At 36.7% G+C, this 21910-nt stretch overlaps 1 protein-coding gene across 1 annotated transcript in view; it reads left to right on the top strand.

Annotated features, from left to right (window-relative positions):
• The window catches only part of LOC135222615 (sodium-dependent phosphate transport protein 2B-like), a 40852-nt gene extending 24013 nt beyond the window's left edge, over positions 1 to 16839 (top strand). The window contains exons 4-12 of the mRNA XM_064260711.1: positions 9553 to 9681; positions 10403 to 10488; positions 10773 to 10878; positions 11396 to 11511; positions 11646 to 11970; positions 12117 to 12269; positions 12429 to 12553; positions 14031 to 14220; positions 14410 to 16839. Coding sequence (XP_064116781.1) covers positions 9553 to 9681; positions 10403 to 10488; positions 10773 to 10878; positions 11396 to 11511; positions 11646 to 11970; positions 12117 to 12269; positions 12429 to 12553; positions 14031 to 14220; positions 14410 to 14711 — 1532 coding nt within the window. The 3' untranslated portion in view covers positions 14712 to 16839. The remainder of the gene's footprint in view (positions 1 to 9552; positions 9682 to 10402; positions 10489 to 10772; positions 10879 to 11395; positions 11512 to 11645; positions 11971 to 12116; positions 12270 to 12428; positions 12554 to 14030; positions 14221 to 14409) is intronic.
• The last annotated feature ends 5071 nt before the right edge of the window (positions 16840 to 21910 follow it).

A 21910-nucleotide genomic window follows, 5' to 3' on the forward strand; every position in this document is an offset into this window, starting at 1 on the left:
GAAACACGAATTCATTTTATTAATATTTTAAATCGGGTAAGAACTTCACTGCTGGCTGAATTCACGACTGTTGCGATAAAAATCTGAACGTTCATGTCTGCAGTACGTGTACTCTGAAGGCCATATAGTGTACGGCCAATTAATAAAGAGAAAGCTACAAAACTATGAAACAATAACACTAACCTTTTTTGTTTCTCGTTCCGCTTGTTATGAACAAAAGACAGTTACGAGATATTATTCTTTAGATTTTGAATCGTTCTTTTGCCTTGTTTTCATATCTTCTTTTGATACAATATCTTCAGGTAAAGGCATTCCAGGATCTGCCCGTGGCTGTTGTTCGATCACAACTGCCAGTAAATACTCTGATGTTTAGTTCCCATTTGCCGAAAAGACTATAATCGTTTCTAATCTTTTAAATTCAAATTTTATAGCATATTCTCTCTCTCTCTCTCTCTCTCTCTCTCTCTCTCTCTCTCTCTCTCTCTCTCTCTCTCTCTCTCTATAATCACAAATAGTTTCGACCTTGATAGTGCCAAAAGTTGTGAAGAGTGAGAAGAAAACATACATACAAAATAACTATATATATAATATATATATATATATATATATATGTATATATATATATATATAGATATATATATATATATAGATTCTATATATATATATATTGTGTATGTATGAATATATAGTATCTATCAAAGACTAGAGCTGCAAGATCGGTGACCGTTTCACTACCTGATTTTTTTTCTGACACGACTTTAGATTCACGACGTCTGTATCCGTTATATGCATCTCCCCCTCCTGCCACCCCCCTTTCTCTCTCTCTCTCTCTCTCTCTCTCTCTCCCTCTCTCTCTCTCTCTCTCTCTCTCTGTATGTGTGACAAAAAATAGAAGCATACAGGAGAATGCATTTTAACAGACCATTTCTTGGTAAGTCTCAATTCGGGTTTCTTTGTTAGTGAAGAAAATGCGAGTTATTTTGGCAGAATCTTGCTTCAAATACTGACCGGAATATGAAACAAATATTCTCATGTCTTGAATTCAGTTATGGCTTAAGAGGGTCTTGATTCAAATCAAACTTTTTAACTGTAAAATGTATCAACAACATAAAAGGATTTCAACACAACTTATGCCCCCGTAACTGTCCATGTGCCATGATTATCCGAGATGTTGAGGTGGAAATTACAGGGTCATCAAGTGGTGAAAATGCTGGCTGTTATTTCACCCGACTTTTTGGGGGGATGGTGATGCCCTGAGGCCCCGTGTTTACGAAATTCTCTCTCTCTCTCTCTCTCTCTCTCTCTCTCTCTCTCTCTCTCTCTCTCTCTCTCTTCTTCTTCTTCTTCTTCTTCTTCTTCGGGATGGTGATGTACTGCGTTTACAAAATCTCTCTCTCTCTCTCTCTCTCTTTGGGGATGATGATGTACTACGTTTACGAAAAAAAATTCTCTCTCTCTCTCTCGGTGATGATGACGTACTGTGTTTACGAAAATCTCAATCTCTCTCTCTCTCTCTCTCTCTCTCTCTCTCTCTCTCTCTTGGTGATGATGACGTACTGTGTTTACGAAAATCTCAATCTCTCTCTCTCTCTCTCTCTCTCTCTCTCTCTCTCTCTCTCTCTTCTTGGGGATGGTGATGCGCGCGCTCTCTTTTCTCTCCTGTGTGAAAGAACAACAAGCAAATACATGCAACGCGACAGACAATAAACAAATGATTACAACGACACCGCTCGCCCATTATTGGTATTGATCTCCTCTCTGGCACTGCTTATCAAATGAACGCGTCTCAGGTCTAGAATGCGGTTCAATATTAAGATGACGTTGAGTTCAAACTGATTATGCTGTAAGAGTACATTTGTATGTGTCATCATTATTGGGCAGATCAACAGACTGGAAGCGCCTCCTTTTTAAAGTGTCTCTCACTCTTTGTCTTTGCCGTTCCTGTATCATTTCAACCTCATAATCGTATTTGTTCTTATTTATCTTATTTGAAGTCTTTCAATTAGCGATGAGTTCTCTAAGGTGGCTCACAAAAACATAAAATACTTTTTACCTTGATAATAATAACATACTCCTACCGAGTCGGATGTTCCAAAGGTTCGATAAGCTGTACAACTACAAATGAGTTTCCCACGCACCCACGTGGCTGCTTTATCACACAAGGATCCTCTCACAAACGCGAAATGCAACTTGGCAAAAAATGAGACAAAAAATCGTCTTCGCTCCCGGATCCTCGGAAGAGGTACTCGGACCTCTGACGTCACAAGAGTAGAACTAAACGTAGGCGGAAGAGAACTAGAGGTCATAGGTGAGTTCCCATACCCCCAAAGAAATGTTTAGCCCTCGTCACTTTAAGATAAAGAGGGAAACTGAGTTTTCTTTATGAAGATAACAATTATAATATTCATCCACTGGAATAAGTGTGAGAATTTTGCAAGCAGCAATGTCCACCAAGGCCACTCAGTTGACGATAGTTTTTCAAAAACTTGATTTTTTTTTTATAATACCTTTCCAACGCCGCCTGCCATTGTACCGTTGCTTTGGGCTTCGGTTTCATTTTCATATCCCACGACTTCCAATGATACTAGAACGTTTTGTCAGAGAAAAGTTGCTTATATTTTACAAATTCGTATGCTTAAAAGCGAAACTCTCACAATAGATAAATGACAAAACTAAATCAAATATACACCGATATAACTCTTTCATCCGATTTCCTGTTTATATGCATTCTTGACTTAAGGTGCTTACTATATGACAGGCCCTGCCAAATAGATAAAAGCCCTACGCTAATCAAATCTCAGTTCCGGGTACGCGTACTATATTACATAAATCTACATCCGGGAAGGCTTGTTTTTTTTTTGCAATTATAATTCATGCCAATGTATTACATCTATTCATATCCAGCAAATCATCTGCCGTACTCTTCTTGGTAAACAAGATATTATATCACAAGCGGCTGAAAAGAGGCATCCGGATCTTCCTTTTCATTTTATTATTATTATTATTATTATTATTATTATTATTATTATTATTATTATTATTATTAAATGAATCCTGCAGAGTCAACAGGATGCATCATTCTTCCTGTGAAGATTATCACTTTCCTTCTCATATGAGACGACTGGGAGGAGGACCCGTCGTGGCTGCATCACTTATTAGTTACCAGGATCCAGTTCCTTCAAAGGAAATGACTTAGGTCAAAGAGTTACGCATGGAATGGAGGGGAGACGGGGATTTCCTTCGGGATGTCGTCGGGGGTACATCGGGATCTCGGGTATTCATTCAGATGCGATTATGGCGAAGGTGGAACTTGTTACCCTCCAGAGTTCCGTCTGGAACATGGGTCCTTTCGAAAAGCAAGACAGAAACTTCATCCGACGTGAAAATGTCGTTTGAATGTTGTCAATTTTGAAGAATTAATGTCATTTGCGCTCGTCAGTTGTCCGCATTGCTTTTTAATACTGAAAGCATTTCAAACTACAAATTTTCAACAATAAGTATGAAATTGTCAAGATTCCAGATATAATAATAATAATAAAGTACATATTCTCTAAAATCTACAATGACGTCCAAGACGAAGCAAGAGAGACCAGTTACCAAGGAACCACAAATCTCAAAAGACCTCGCATTTATATGGGATAGCCCTCCGTAGCGACTATAACAGCTATATACTGCCGGCGACACTGCAGGGCTGATATGAGAAGCCTCTCTCAGGGGGGGTTTAACTGTAGTTGATGACACGCCAAGGTTGTGTTACCGTATGTGGCACAGCAACCGCCAATCTCACCCACATCAGTCGTGGTGCCAACCGCCATTTTAGACCTAGACAGGGAGCTTGCAATTTTTCCCAAAACGATTTCCTGGGTACGTCCACTCGGCACATTCAGTTTTGTTCAATATACCCATTTTCTATTTTTGCTTTTATAAATATAAAACTGATACATATATCAGAGAGATGTCATATGAATGAAACGCCTGTGATTCAGTCTCCATGATCTAGCCATCTTCCTTATCTATACAATGTCATAAAAAAAAATTTGGTTCATTATTTTGTGCTGTGCAAAGTAGACGAAAGAATGGAAAATGCACATTACCATGTTTTCCTCAATCCTTGACTTTAATATGTCGACTAATCTGGTGTTTCACTAGGTAGTTTATCTTAATTTACTAATATTCATTTGTTGGGCATTTCCTTATTCCAAACACTTACATATTAGCTACAGGCGCCTTTATACATACATGCATGCACACCCATACACACACATACGTATATATATATATATATATATATATATATATATAATATATATATATATAGATATATATATCTATATATATGGACATCTGTGAGCGCATGCATAATTGTACACCTACCCAAATGTGCGCACTTTTTGTGCGTGCTTTTGCAGGTATGAATGACACTCATGCCATTGTCGACAACTACAAGCTTCAAAAAACCCGCCAATAAGCTCATTACCACCATATTGGGTCTTCACATTTTTTTTTTAATGAACTGGATGATACTTGTAGTTTTTGCTTCATTTTTTATCATAACTTTATTTGCATATCCTTTATCCAAGTACGTTTGTAAAGGCACTGGCGCGGTTATTACTTTGATAAACGGCCGTCGTACCGTTTCGCCTAAATGAAGGTCGGGAGTAATTACTGAAGCGCAGGTGGTTTTTGACTTCCTTGAAGTATTAGCTCCGTAAAAGCATACGTCGAAGCTTTTTTTATATTCACGTTGTCAACTGACCTAACTAGTAAGAATCCTCCAGCACATTAATAAAACTGGTTAGAACTTTGAAGTCTGTCAAACAGTTCAGTGCAACTTGCTTCATCTCTAAACATTTCCTCCTCCTCCGATCGAGGTGAAGATGAGGCTACAGACATCCAGGTGGTCGTCACTCATCTTCCAATAAACGCGCACCTTCTTCATTCCTCCAAGGTCGTGGCTCTGTCGAGAACCATCCTTCGGTCTTCTCGCCTTCGTGCGAGCGCGCCTCCAGGATTTTTTGCTCTCTCGCATCCCGATAGGAAGTCTTGGGAATGCCGACGATTATAAGCAGACCCTCTTGGGGGAGGGGAGGGGAGGGGAGGGGAGGGAAGGGGAGGATGGTTAGCAACGTGGACAGGGTGCTTGCATAAAAAAGATGGCCTTTGTATTTCTTGAAGCAGCATTCTTACTGTTGTTTTCATGTCGGTAAAGTTAGGTGGAAACCTAGATAAAGGGCTAATGAAAGTGTAAGTCGTCAGAGTTTGTGAGAAAAAGATTCTAAAAGGTTAAGTTAATTCAGAATGGGAAGAGTAAGCACAATTTGGTATGTGAATACTAGTTACGAAAGAAACTTGTTTAGAAGCTTTAATGCCTTTTGAATCATGTCTTTTAAGACACATACTAAAGCGAAAGAAAAATGCGTTCGACTTTAGACAACTGAAGTATTAATAACCCTAAACTAGGGACCCACCTGAAAAGATGATAACTACTTCAGGATGTTGTTGAAATTGGAAGAACCAGACCCACTAATGTGCGACCAGCAAAAATATCTGCCTTTTTACATGAAAACACTCACTTGTTTTCAGACAAGACCACAGACTGTCAATTTAATGACAGAGATTTGCCAAACTGAAATAAGAATCCCGAAGGTCAAAGTCTGTTTCAACTGTGTCAGTTCCACGCTATAAAAGGAAAGAAAAAAACGTACAACTAAAAATGCTCACGATTCGATAACCAAGGCCGTTGCGACGTCGGCCAGCCTATTTCCAAAACGTCCATTACGTAATTTGAAGTCGCCTTTCTGCTCACGCACACGGCAGAAAGCGGAAAGTACTCTTCAAAACGTGTTATGTACATTTACTCACACAAACAGTCTCTCTCCTCTCTTACATATACCGAGAGTAGTGATCACTCTCAAGGCAGTACACTGGAAAATAATGATATATATATATATATATATATATATATATATATATATATATATATATATATATATATATATATAATTATTCCATATATTTAAAACTTTGTGTTCCCTAGAGCTGTTTGAGTACGTAAACCTGTATATGGCGATGGCAGAAGATATTTCCTTCAAACACATGTCTAAAGATGGACTTCACTGATAATGAGTGTCTGTAGACCTTGGATTTAGGAGGGTCTGATCGTGAGGATCTGATCGTAGGACATTTCTACACCAGACAGGCTCTTACTAAGCTGTAAACGCCCTATAATTTCTGCATGTTTGATCAGTGTCCTTTAAATCTGATTTTAGCCTTTCAAAGTACTACATATATATATATATAAATATATATATATATATTATATATATATATATATATATATATATATATATATATATATATATGATATATATATATCGAGCTACAATGTCCTTTAATATCTAATTCGCTCTACCTCGGAATTAATATATTTTCATATATGCTTAACCGAAGGGGAATTTTTTCTCGATAATAGACTTGCCTGGACCAGGGCGCGAACCTATGATCCTTACAAATCCAGGAACGTCAGTGAAGCTTTATCCTACTACACCACTCGCGGTGGTGTAGTAGGATAAAGCTTCACTGACGTTACCTGGATTTGTAAGGATCATAGGTTCGCGCCCTGGTCCAGGCAAGTCTATTATCGAGAAAAAATTCCCCTTCGGTTAAGCATATATGAAAATATATTAATTCCGAGGTAGAGCGAATTAGATATTAAAGGACATTGTAGCTCGATATATGTATATGAATCACGGAAATGTGATATGACTTATATATATATATATATATATATATATATATATATATATATATATATATATATATATATATATAGATATATACATATATATATAACTATATATATACACACACACACACACACACACATATATATATATATATATATATGATATATTATATATATATTATATATATATATATATATATATATATATATATATATATATATATATACGTATAAACTTTTTTTCTAAAGTTAAGGTTTTATCTTATCATTTTCTTTTTTCTTGTGAAGTTGATATTTTATCTTCTGGGCATTTTCTCGACCCACTTTAGCTCTTTTGAACATTAGTCACAATTCTCATATTCTTCTGGCGCCTAGGTTATTTCCAGGTGACCGTCTGATATTACGTCCATTGCCTCTAGCACCAGACCCCTCCATGTCCGTTGAGACGTCGCAATCCGGTCAGGTGGATCTTTCGCGTCTAGAGCATGTACCCTCTCCGGGGGTTCTCTTTTCATTGTTGTTGGGTCTTCCCGATGTTCCACTTCCTTCCACTTTATATGCACTTCATTTATAAGTCTTTTTCATAACTCCACAAGCTTTGTTGTATTTTGGTTATGACGCTATACAGTGGAATGTTTTCAAGGGGCTTTTTATAACCAGTGAATTTTTTCTTGAGTGTACCATGCGTTTGGTTTCCTTGACGTTTTCTTTGATAATTTTGCTATTTTCTTTTACTCGAATGGCGCAATGAGTGAGGAACTTTTTTTTATCTCCAATTCCTCGCTGCCTAGCAATCCAAGTGTAGGCAAAACCTTCTTATAAATAAAACGTTCCATACAAAATAACTTACGCATAAACACCAAGTAAAAATTTATGCTATTTCAACTAAATTTGTATATTCATTCAAAATATAATATTGTACTAACTAGTCTTCTTCTGTAAATAACGCCAAGTTCTACAAGTCCGGTTTTTTCTTATTATTCACGCTAAACAATTCCTTAATAAATGTCTGGTTTTTATACTCCTCATTTCCAATAAACTCAAGATTTTTGCTGACGATACCTTTATCAAACTATTTTTATGTAAAACATTTATCAGGTACCTACACTTCCATTGCTTCATAAAAAAACAGATTTAATTACTACTTTCAATATCTCCCGAGGAATCAACTGGTTGAATTTGGCCCTTTTCCTCCATTTGAATGCATTAGAGAGAGAGAGAGAGAGAGAGAGAGAGAGAGAGCGTTAACCAATGTCCTTACTAAAACTTTCGACAGCACCTTGCACCTTACACTTCCCCGACCTTGAAGTATACTAGCGCCGTGGTGGGCTACACTCGTCGCTCGACTCGATCGTAACCTTTTCGAATTCCCACTGTCTCTGGAGATATCCTCTTACATAAAGCGTTCACTACTACCGGTTTGCAAACTATGAATGCACGTGGCTTAGTTTATGTGCCATGTACAAATCTTTCACGAAATTTTTTCCACAATTAACTAACATACTTCTAGACTGACTTTACTTGTATTTTAAATTAGGCTTTCTATTTGTGCAAAATCTTAATTAGCATGCGATGCGCAGTTGTCACGTGTGAATGGCAGATGTGTGGGTCTCACAAGAAGCTACATACTGTACATGCTGAAGGGGTTTCATCAAGTCTGATTTACTATGAATTGTAGACTAACTGTTACTCACCAAAATAGCCAATGATGTGAAAATGAATTCTGAGGAAATATTGTTTTATCAGTAAGTCTACGATGTTACCATGTTACTTATTTGTAATAACGTGGCCAGTAAGTTGAATCCCTGCCTAGCACATCAAAGCCCCAACAGATCGTCAGCCTCGCAACACCTCAACTCCCCCCCGTCCCCCACCAAAGTTATTAAAATTCAAATTGATAAGTTTTTATTTTGTTTTTCTTGTCACGCGGCAAACAAACCGCAGTCTTAATCCTTTCAACTCTTGAAGGTGCAGCGTGGCCCCAAACATTAAAAGAAAATCGTCAAAACTTTAAAGATCGTAGGATGTTTCTGCATGAGTGCGTGTGTAAGATACGTACTACATATACAGAAGGAAATTAATATTAATTCTTCCGTCTCTAAACTGCAATAATGAACCTCATGAACGCAAAACTGACCTGCAAGTCATTTAACACCATTTTTCACCTTGAAAAGGACATGACCTACCATGCATTTTTTACATTTGCTGCGTTCCAGGCAACGACTTACGCAATCTCTCAATTTAATGATACCAGTTCAGATGTATTTTTCCTCTGTTAGCAATCATGCGTTGCCCCGACTTTGTTTTGTGTGTGTGTGTGTGTGTGTGTGTGTGTGTGTGTGTTTGTGGGTGTGTTGTGTGTGTGTATGTGTGTGTGTGTGCGTGTGTTTAATATGAAACCTAGTTACACAATATCACACGAATTTCATCAACATTTTATAATGGCTAGGCAAGAATAAGAGAGACTACCGAGGGAATCTTCCTTGAGTTCTTCCCTCCAAAAAGTTTTTTTACCGATATATATAATATATATCTATATGATATATATATATATATATAGATATATATATATATCTATATATATTATATATATAACTACGACAATTGTAAACAGCACAACCAAATTCACCATACATTAATAGCCCTCTTCCTCCTCAAGTCGATTACCCAAACTGTAATGAAATTCGACACCAATACAAATCGCGCACTCTTATTATTTACCCTCATACAAGTGAAGTCACGACAATAAAAGACAACACCTGTGATAAAAGTAAATTTCAGTACTCACTCTTTCGGTTTCTTTGCAGGTGACGTCATGAACAACGAATATGTGCGGAATCCAATCGTCGGTTTGATGATTGGCATCCTGGTGACGGTCCTCGTTCAGTCCTCTTCTACCTCCACGTCTATCATCGTTTCCATGGTTTCCGCTGGAAGTAAGTAAAACTGTTAAGGACATTAAGTAGAGAGGATATTGGAAGTTGAAGGAACGAGATCTAGATGATAGGGGAGGTATGTCGTGCAAGGAAATTAATGACTACATGAGGATGGCTAAGGAAGTAACAATGAAGAAAGAAGTCAAGGAGATAGGGGAATTAAGTAAGATAAGGGAACTGAACATGAAGCTATCATGTCTATATAATTTGAGCAGATACATGTGTTAAAGGAAATATGCACAAGGTAATGAAATGGGAGTTCTGAAAAACACTGAAATAAGTCACTAAAATGGCGACTGAAAATCTGAAAATATTATTCTATCAGTATAAACCTGGTGACATTCTTAAAAAAGAAAACTCCAAATTTTCAGTTATACAAGAGGTTCGCTTGATGGACCACATTTGGGTCTTCAAGAATACACATGGATACCTGAAAGTGAAATATGAAAACTTGTGCAGATTATATATACAGAGTACTAAGGTTGGATCAGTAATAGCATATATTAGTATAAAACTGACACCCGTTCCTTCATCCTTCAAAACCATATTTCAAATTCTTTGTTTTATTGTCTGATAAAATAAATTCATTTGGAGTAGACACTGGATACCCAGTATGGCAAGGATATATAATTCACTTTTTCGTAAATCGCTCAAGTACGACATTCAGGCATCATAAAATATAATACATACTGACATGCTTAACCTTTTTATTTTCTTTCAGTCCTTAGTGTTCATACTGCAGTTCCAATGATTCTGGGTTCCAACATAGGCACTTCTGTTACCAATACCATCGTTTCACTAACTCAGGTAGGAAAAAGTTATTTCGGATTCTGCCAGGTCTAAGTTCATATAGTAATTCTACATAAGATCAATGAAACTCCTGGTCATATTTAGTTTATGACTCGGTATGAGATACTCTGATTAAGATATAAATTTGTCAATTTTCAATTATAACTCTCCAAGCAATACTTTGAAGCAGTATGTCACTCCTTGATATTAGAACATTTCTCCTGAAGGACCCTGCTTGAAGAGAGTATTAAAAGCAAACAACTTGCATAATGTTCCCAAGTCATCTTCCTCTGTTTTTACAGGTGGGAGATCGCAATGAATTTCGACGTGCCTTTGCCGGTGCCACTGTACACGACATGTTCAACTGGCTCTCTGTCATTGTCATGCTCATCATTGAAATTACCACAGGTTGGACCTTGGAAACCATAGTTTTGTCATTACTCCTTTTAAATTTAACCTAATTCCAGTATTTTGCTTGCAATTTGCAAATGATGCACTCCTGGTCAATCACAGCCAGAGGAGTTAATTTTGCAATTCATCATATACTATAGTAGATTCACATCAGCAGTGCATTTGATGTCTTGGCCAGTCCTTTACGACGCTTGTGATTGGCTGTTGATAAGCCAATGATAGGGCTGGAAACTCTGTCTCTCCTCGAGAGTTCATATAGGTAGGATAAATGTTCCACCTCTCCTGAGGGATACTTTTGAAAGGCGTATCCCTCAGGAGAGGTGGAACATACATCTTGCCTGTGACTTCTTGAGAGATTGAGAGTTCCCAGCCCCGTGACTGGCTGGCTTGGACAGCTCTTTGATCTATACAGTTGCTAAATATTATTTCATGTCTTTTTTTTTTTCACTCTAAGAAATTACCTTTTTTCCACACTCCACAATAGTCTCTCTCCCTAACGAACATTTCTTTCCAGGGATGTTAGAAGCAATAACTACCTCTATGGTTCAGAACATAGACATGACCAACAAGGGCGGAGAAATCAACACACTTAAAGTTATTACTGAACCATTCACAAAGCTTGTTGTTCAGGTGGGTTTGAAGAAAATTCAGTTGTGAAAAATTCTTAATTTCAACTGTGGATTATGCTCTGCTCTGCACCCAAGCATACACTATCGAAGAAATGAAACATCGCTCCTTAATTTTCATATTTCTTTTATTCACAGTTGGATAAGAATGTTTTGAAGGCTTGGAGTACTGGAATTGGAGAACTTGCCAATGCAACTACCTTGATAAAAAAATACTGCAAATATGAGTGTGCAACTTCCTCCACCATCGCACCTGTTACAAGGAGTTCATTATTGACAACTTCATTGAGAGCAACTCCAAAATCATGTGGGAAAGTCGGCGTAGAAAACTCCTGCTTCTTCATATTTTATAACACAAGCCTCAGTGATGTCCAGATTGGTGTAATCTTATTGATAGCCTCCCTCATCATTCTCTGCTCTGCTCTGGTTGTTATTGTCAAGATTTTAAACTCGATGATGAAAGGTGAGACCGTAATTAATATTCTTGGGAATGACTTAATACATACTATACATAGTAGTGTGGAAAATATTTTAAGCGTAATATTAAAGAGAAAGTGTCGATAATTTGTTGTTCACAAATCCATTCAAAATAATCCTCTTACTTTTCAGGTAAAATGGCAAATATCATCAGGACAACCTTAAATGCGAATATTCCATATATGCCTTGGCTCACTGGATATATTGCCATTTTAGTTGGCGCTTTTATGACATTCCTGGTCCAGTCTTCCTCGATCTTCACTTCAACACTCACACCGCTCATTGGTAAGCTGAAAGTGAAACTGAAGAAACGAAAAATTTGAGATGGTTAAAACTCCTGGCATAATATCAATTAAGTCAAATTGAAAGCCACCTTCCTGTTTTAATTTTTAAGATTTTTAATAGAATATGTCAAAGAACTAAATGACTTCATCTTTACTACAGGTATTGGTGTTATTACTGTAGAAAGATCTTACCCACTGACTCTTGGAAGTAATCTTGGGACAACCACTACAGCTCTTTTAGCTTCTATGGCTGGTGATGGTGCTGGGGTCACTGATGCCATTCAGGTCTGTATATGTTCCGTGTTGTTAGTCATTCTTTCCTAAGTGGTGTAATACTACTCAAAATGCACAATTTCAAGTCTATCATAGTCCAATTTCCTTTATACTCCTGGAAGAGTTTTTGTGTACAACCAAACTATTACCCTGGAAATTTATAAGACTACAACCTTAAATTTGTAAAATCACTTGAACCATTCATTGATCATACGAAAAAAAATACTGCCTAAATGAAATGGTTACCACTATTAAAGCGACTTTTCATCAACCAGGTAGCTCTCTTTTCAAAGAGGCTACTGTACTTTCCAAATTTAGTATAATGGCACCTCAACCTGATGAACAGCTCATGGGTCTGGCCTCCCTTGAGTAATGAAATCCATTGAGTAAAGAATATTTACATATAGCATATGATACCCTGGAGCCAACTCAAATAGCCTACAGTATAGTATAGCAATTCCACAAGTAATTAACAGGCTCTCCCAACCTGTATTTTATAATTATCATTCACTTTAAAACAATTTACATATCATTCCACTTCAGAGATACACCTGAAAATACATGACTTTTAAGAATTTTATTCTTCAATACTTTTGGAGATATCAGCTTTTGAATAGCGTTAGGGCCGGGCAATGCTGAGCAGCCAGAAATGCAATAATTAAAAACATTTAAATATGAATTTATGATATTTAAAAAAAATCTTATATGGGTTCAAATTTCAAGATGCAAGGTTTTCTTTGCCAAAAGAATTTTTCTTTTATCTCCAATACTTTTGGAGATACTAGCATTTGAACAGTGTTAAGACTGGGCCGTGCTAGGCCACCAGAAATGAGCCCGTTTCCAGTAAGAACTCGCTTTGCTCGTAATGATTGATTTTGCATAATCTAACCTGAAGACGACAAAATATAAATTACTTAAATGAAGCCCTACCTGTCCATCAAAATACGCCATTTCAGATAGTAATGTGCAATCTTACCTTGAAGATGACTATGTGAAATTTTTATTTATATTTTTACCTGACTCAGAGGCACCTAATAAGCAACAATTAGTTAGGCTGAGGTGTCACTTAATATTCATGGTACAGTGGACCCCGCGTATTCGCAGGATATGTGTTCCAGACCCCACAGCCAATAGCTAGAATCCACAAATACGTAGAACCCCTGTAAAAACACTTAAAACTGGCAACAAAGAAAAATCCACAATAAATGCTTGAACCTGTTTTTCTTTAAAATAGCTTTTCCACAAACAGTGCATTTAATCATGAAACTGATGAAAGTACAGTAATTTGTGGATATTTCTCATACAAAAATACTGTGAATAGCCGAATCTCCTGCGAATAATGGGCAGATATGGTCCACAGAGAAATCCGCGAATGCGTGAGTCCGAGAACGCAAATATGGGGGGTCAACTGTAATTAGACATGAGAGTACATTAAACTGAAACCTGCAATACATATATCTTATTTTGCATGATCTTTGATTTCCTACAGATTGCCCTGGTTCACTTGTTCTTCAACATCTTTGGAATTCTTCTCTTTTACCCCATCCCATTCATGAGGTTCCCTATTCCACTTGCAAAAAAACTTGGGGACACAACTGCCAAATACCGTTGGTTTGCCATCTTGTATCTTGTACTCATGTTCTTTGTTGTACCTGGATTTGTCTTCATTCTATCCTTAGGTAAGTAAATGTCCAAAGGAATATTTTCTTATTCCAATTTATTTACGAATTTGGAAAATTTTTATCAGTGAATGCAATCACTGAAATAATTATTGAAAATATTATCTTGCCAACACTTTATCTATACTACATTTGTCTTCCAAGCTGTTTTATAAAACTAACCTTTTTTTTTTTTAATCACTACAACAGGTGGACCAATAGTCCTTGGAGTAATTGGGGTTCCTATTCTAGTTGTTATGTTCTTAGCTATCATCATCAACATAATTCAGAACAAGAAGCCTGACATTCTCCCACAAAAATTCAGAACTTGGGACTGGCTTCCCAAACCACTACATTCTCTTGAGCCTTATGATGCAACGTGCCTGGCCCTCCCCTGCTGCAGATCATGCAGAGCAGAACAAGGTACAAATGAACTCCAGAGCGTAGAGGTCGTCAAAGAAAATGCACATGAAAATCAAGCTTATGAAGAAAATATTGACACAAAAGTATAAATCAACATATTTTACAATGTACTTAACTTACAATATATTACACTGTGCTGTATTGTTTGTGATATATAGGTTATAATCTTCATCACTACTTACAACTTTGTGTACTTTTTATATACAACTTTCAGTAATTACAAAGTGAAATCGATTGTAATGCTTCCATTGCATTAACTTTCATATGACCTTTTTTTAAATTGTGCACCAAATTGTCGGACACATAATGTTATTACTTCTGTGCACCACTAGATGTTAACTTTGTGTTGATAGGATCCGTTTTAGTGTCCTCATTGTTTTTGTGTCTTTTTAACAATATTCTCTTTATGCCTAAGAGTAATACATTTTTTTAGTATCTCATGCTGTTCCTGTACATAGTTTTACATTCTTTTTACAATATACTCCACTTTTAAGCTGTAATTTTGTCCCAGTTTTACTGTTGTTCTTGTTACTTGGTACTTCAAGGCAGGCAATTGTAAAGCTTGATAACCCCCACCCCTCCTCACATCATAGTGTTATCAAAGAAGAAAAAAGATATCTAGTACATAATAATTTATTTAGCTAAGGTCGTGCTCCACTACATTCCAAGATTTTTCTCTTTTGTATTCACCTTCACGTATCATTTTGATTTCAACTCATCCTTCATAAATACCATGAATATCATTACTATTATCACCAAGATCACTGTCATCATCTCAATTTTAAACTAGAAGATATAGAAAAATGGAAAATAGTTGCTTTTATACCTTTTACATGAATTGAGATTAAATTCCAGGCTACTTTTATAAAAATTTTACCATATTCTGCTTCTTGAGAAGAATCCTAAAGATTTTTTTTCACCTGAAGTGATACAGGCTAAAAAACCACTCTTTTAAAAAGTCAGAACACTGCAAGTACCTGAATTTAAAGCATTCTATTTCCAAATTTGATCATTTTTTTTCTCTTACTAACAGTAGCATTATTCTGCGAGGAATAAAAAAAATTGATGCTCCTCAAAGAGTGAACAGTATTTCAAATGTTTCATATAAAAAGAAAGATATTACTGGAAATGGTCATCCCTTCTTGAACCAATGAAATGTATATATTTTAAAATGTATGTATGTATTGTAACCATTACTGGAAATTTCGGCTGTGCATAGGCTTACTAGCTCAGATATAATTTAATGGCAACTCTTTGAAGCCGTTATCTTTGCTGACCACAACCTAATCTTATTATGGCTGTGCTATGTAACTGTGCCTTTATAGCCTTCTGAGTGTAAAGACAAGCCAACATTCAACATTCTGTTGTTCATTTATGTTTATATTTCGAGAATATACTACAGATATTGGTCAGATGAACTTTTATCAAAACTTTTGTTTTGCTATTAAAGAACAAATAGACTAGAGAATTAAGCATTCAGTAAATATCTAACGTTTTCAAGTCCTATGTCTTTAAAGAGTATCTCATTTTCTGTATCCAATGCAACTTTGAAGCAATTAATACTTACTAAAGAAAAACGTAGTATCTTATATACAAAACAGCTGTGATCCCAGCTAGTTCTAGTTACTGTTGCTGTATCTTAAGCCAGTTTTATGTTTGTGCAGTCTGTCCTTTCCTTTAGATTATGCTTCAAGTACCGTCCCTTTCAAGTGCCTTATGTAAGATTGCATACTACTAAGATAAAAAAATAAATTTTTGACTTTCCACAGCATTCTGTTTATATAAAAAAATTTACTGTTTCCACAGAATTTTTTTTATAAGAAAACTTATAGGGTAAATTATCTCCCAAGGTTACAAAGACTAGCGCTTTTAAAGTATAATTAAACGTTTGTAGTGGTACTACTATTTACGTCCTTCGAATAATCTTTCCTCTCTAGAGGTGGAAAATACGTCCACTTGACCAAAAGTTCAGTCTGACTTTTGCTTCCATTTAAAAAGAAGATTCAAAGACTTTTCTTGATTATAGATTTGGCTATTTTTATATATCCTGAGGCATTTCAATATCATGCTGCTGTATACTTTGATTTAATATCAAAGTATTGTATTTTTGTATATTTTGTAGATAGGTTCCCTTGTAAAAATATATATATAGTTATATATAAAATATTAGAACTATACAGTATGGATTTAGCATCCAATAAAATCTTATTATGGTAATATTATGTTTTAGTTCTAACCTGCAAAAACATTTGTTAGAAATACTATGGTAATGCAACCTATCTAAAAACATTTTCTAGTCGCGGAATAGATCTGTGAATTTTTGTCCTCCCAGCCCAACCCCTTGTAATACTGGAATTATTACAAAGGTCTACACATGGCACATTTTTTTTATTCAGTGTAGTGCGAATGTGTGACGAGTGAAGTTATGGAAGATTGAATAAAATTTAGTGGATGGATGTATGAGTTTTAAGGCAAAAGCCCAGGCACTGGGGCCAAAGAAGCCATTCAGTGCCGTAATGGAAAGTAAATAGGTAAATTACATTATAAATAGAGTTAATAAGTGTATGAAGAAAATGGTTCATATATAAATTACCATATGAGAAATGAATGAATTAATGAAGAAATGAATGAAGAAAATGCTTAATAAATAAATATATATATATCTATGATGTGATAGATAAAAAATAATTAAATGTTATTAAAAATGTTTATAGACTTTAAAAAGGAGATGAGAGCAGAAATATCTGCTTCATCTCCCAAAATACCACAAAGGGATTTACCCCTAAGATATCTCTCTCTCTCTGGTTAAAATATCTGGGGCAAGCAACCAGAATGTGCTACACTGTTAGCATCTCGCCACCGCAAGCACACTCTGGGAGGCTGCCCCCTTCTAAAATAAACTGATGGGTCAAATAAGTGTGCCCAATCCTCAGTCTGCTTAAAACTATATCTGTTCGCCTATCAGACTGGAAAGACGAAGACCACGGCAATATATTATTTCTAATATTTCTGTACTTTCTATTATTGGCATGATGAGGAGAAGTCCATCTTTCTTGCCATTTGCTTAAAATATAAGACCTAAAAGGACCTTTTAGATCTGTATGAGGCACTTTACTAAAGGCTGTTTCTGATGAAACACTAGCAGCTTTCGCTTCCCTATCTGACATCTCGTTTCCCCAAATCCCCACATGTGAAGGGATCCAACAGAAAGAGACAGATTTACGCAAATAATACAAATGGAGGAGTGATTCCTGAACCTTTTGAACTAACAGATGGAAGCTATTGAATTTTTTAATAGCTTCTAAAGTGCTTTTGGAATCCGAGTAAATGACAAAATTATTGTCGCTACTTTGAACAACTATATCCAGGGCAGAGACTATGGCTGTTGATTCTGCTGTGAATATGGATGCAAAGTCAGGTATTTTAGATGTATATGCTGTATCACCAAGGATAACTGCACAGCCAACACCACTACTTGACTTTGATCCATCCGTATATATTTTTTGTCACATTAGTATGGACAGTTTCGTGCTCCAAGAATTTTCCCCTAATCTCTTCCTCAGGACAGTCTTTTTTGTTACATGCTTTTTTGCACACGGATGCTTCTGGAAGAAGCCATGGAGGATACACAGGATGTTTTACTTCCATGACTTTCTGGGATTTAAGATGATTACCCTTAACATCTTCATTTAGTCTAATTTGGAATGGTCTAGAGGCTCTTATACCAGAAAAGACCCGTGAGTCTGCTTCCCTCAGCACCTGGAAGGAGGGATTTTTGGGAGCACTTTTAATTCTAGCCATGTACCTTAATCCTAGTTCTTGCCTTCTCAGATCAAGGGGAAGTTGGTTAGTATCAACATATATGCTTTCAACAGGCGAAGTTCTAAAAGCCCGAGCATATTCTCAGCCCCATATTGTGTACAATGTCCAGTTCCTTCAGCCTGGTTTGACAAGCTGAGGAATAAATCTTACAGCCATAGTCTAGCTTGGATCTACACAACGAGTCATATAGTCTCAGCAGGGATTTTTTATCAGCTCCCCAACTAAATCCAGAAACACCTTCAAAATATTCAGAGATTGTTTAACCTTAATCTTTAAGGCATTTATGTGGCTGGCCCATGTCAATTTCTGGTCAATGGTCATTCCCAAAAATTTCACTTCATTTTCATAAGGAATGATAGATCCTTTTAAACTAAGTGTGGGAACCTCTTCCACACGCTGGCACCTAGTAAATCTTACAGAAACTGTTTTAGAGGATGTGAATTTAAAACCATTCTCATCAGCCCACTTTGTAATAGCATTAACACACCTTTGCAGATTTTTACATACTGACAAGGCATCATATCCTGTGCAGTATATTGCAAGGTCATCAACAAAAAGAGAGCATTTAACAGGTGATTATATTTGTTGGACTATACTGTTTATTTCCACTGAAAAAAGTGTTACACTTAAAACGCTTCCTTGTGGAACACCCTCCTCCTGCACAAAAGGTTGGGAGTGTGTGTTGCCCACTCTAACCTTAAAAAAATCTCTGTTAAAAAGGAATAAAAAATTTAATCATTCTTCCACATATTCCCATCTTGTGCAATTGTTTTATGATGCCAATTCTCCAAGTAGTGTCATATGCTTTCTCAAGGTCGAAAAATACGCATCATTTGGCAAATCCTTGCTGGATTTGATTGGTCAGCCTCAACAAGGGATCAAGGGTCAAACGATTTTTCCTGAAACCAAATTGAAATGGAGATATTAGTCTTTTGTTTCCAGGAGCCAAACTAATCGAGATATTAGTCCTTTTGTTTCCAGGTGCCAAACTAATCTGGTGTTTATCATTTTTTCCATCAGCTTACACACACAGCTGGTAAGAGCTATTGGTCTATAGCTGGTGGCTTGGGAAGCATCTTTATCAGGCTTTTTTATTTTCCAGTCCTTGGGTAAAATTCCAGTTTCCCATATTTTGTTTATAATCTTGAGAATCTTGAGAAGATACTTTTTGGCATCATCTGGGAGGTGTTTAAGCATTTCATATAAAACTGAATCACCCCCCGGAGCTGTTGATTCAGTTGAAGAGAGTGCCTCCCGAAATTCTCTCAAGGAAAATTTGTGATTGTATGGTTCAGATTTTCCAGATTCAAATTTCAGAGTCATTTCGGCATTCCGAATTCTTTGAAATTCTAGAGAATAATTGTCAGGGCTGGAAACTTGAGAAAAGTGTTTTCCCAGCTCATTGGCAACTTCAGTGGGCTATGTGATCAGAGTGTTATTGACTTTTAATGAGGGTAATGGTGACGCAACAAATTTTCCACTTAGTTTCCTGATTTTGCGCCACACCACTCTCAATGGAGTTTTGGAATTGATTCCATTGATATAGTAAAGCCAACTTTCTCTTTTAGATTTCTTGTAAAAGCGCCGCTGCTTGGCTAACGCACGATTATAGATTAATTTAGACTGAGGGAAGCCACTAGTTTTGTATCGTCAGTAGCACTTCCTAGTGACTTTCCTCAGAATACCACGTCTTATTCCACCAGGGAACTGCAGGTCTACGAGGTTTACCTTTTGTCTTGGGAATCGAGCCCTCAGCACTCTTCAGAGTGGATTCAATGAAGTAGTCATAGGCATCCAGGTGAGAATGAAATGACTCAAACTCCCCCTTTATAGATTGACTCCTTTACTGAACTTGTCACAGTCAGCATCCTCTACCTTCCACTTAGGTAATGTTTCAGATGGAGCATTTACAACATATTTCAGATGGATCGGGTAATGATCACTTCCATTCAAATCTTCATTAACAGACCAGTTAAAGTCAAGGTGGATATTTGTTGAGGAAATCCTAAGGTCCAGTGCAGAGAGATTATTATTATGAATGCTGTGGAAGGTCATTGACCAATTATTATATAGGGCGACATCATTCGTGTCAATAAGGTCCTCGATTATTTTCCCTATGCTGTCTAAACACTGACTTCCCCAAAGGGGGTTGTGGGTATTAAAATCTCCTAATAAGAGAAAAGGAGTGGGAAGTTGGTTAATCAAGGACTGAATATCTCCAATGTTAAAAGAAAGGTCTGGTGGGAGGTATAATGAACAAACCGTTATCCTTTTGTCTAATATGACTGAGATAGCAACAGCTTGTAGAGTTGTATTTAATTGTATTGTGGAGTGTTGCAGAGATTTATTAACAATAATTGCAGCACCTCCATGGGCACGATCACCAATTTGGGGAAGAGAGTTAAAAATAGCATAATCAAGTCCAGGATTATAAGGAGAGTTACCTAACATAGTCTCCTGCAGGCATACAATCCCTGGATTGAATTCATGCATTAAAACTTTAAAGTCTTCTGTCCGGGCTCTGAGACCCTTACAGTTCCACTGAAGGACATCGAACTTGAATGTTAAGGTGGTAATGTACTACTTCCTACTCAATGGAGGGGAAGTACTGATCCTAGGGTGGAGAGGATAATTCTCCTTAATAAGAGATTGTTTTCTTATCCCTTTTCATCTTTATCAGAGATCAGGGTTCTTGGCTGACAAACAGCTTTCTGAATTCGAGGCTGATGCTCAAGATTTTTACTGTGATTCTGTGCATCACTACTGCTATTAGTCTTGGGGCGGCAAGACTGATGAGAATTTGCATGTCTTTGAACTGGATCTGCTTTCAGAACTATCTTCCTTGGCGGAGAGATCTCTTACAGAACACTGTACCCATGTGAAGTATTTATGATAAAACTTTCATTATTCGGGGATGTGTTTCTTATACGTTTCCTCGTAGGCGCAGCTTTAGTTTTATCTTGTTTCTTAGCGACTATGATAATTCATGGATCCGAGCTAGATCTCACTAGTTTGGACCACTCCTTTGGTTGCTTCTTGGTGATATTATTATTTGTGGACGTTTGCAAACTTTGCTTAGGGGCTGAATTTGCAACCGTTACATTTGTATCAGCTTGAGAGGATAAATTGTCCATGCTTTTGAAAGAATAATTTTTAGTATTTGGCTTCAAAGCACTTGCTGACATAAGTTTCTGATTATTATTTCCTGTGCAAGGAGAAACAGGTTTCCGATGCTTACTGTTAGATTCTAGTACTGGTGGCCTCTCATTGCTAGAACTCATCAACTTTATTACAGAAGCATTACCACACACTTTGCTGCACTGATGCTGAGATGTTCATTATCAGCCACTGCCAACACATCTTGCTCAAACCTGTATCTGAGGCAAGTCCTACTGTTTGGAGAGTGATCACCCTTGCACAGGAAACAATAACAGGCTGCTTCACACTTGTCGAAATTGTCATGCTC

Source organism: Macrobrachium nipponense, chromosome 8 (genome assembly GCF_015104395.2).
Source record: "Macrobrachium nipponense isolate FS-2020 chromosome 8, ASM1510439v2, whole genome shotgun sequence".
NCBI classification, from domain to species: domain Eukaryota; kingdom Metazoa; phylum Arthropoda; class Malacostraca; order Decapoda; family Palaemonidae; genus Macrobrachium; species Macrobrachium nipponense.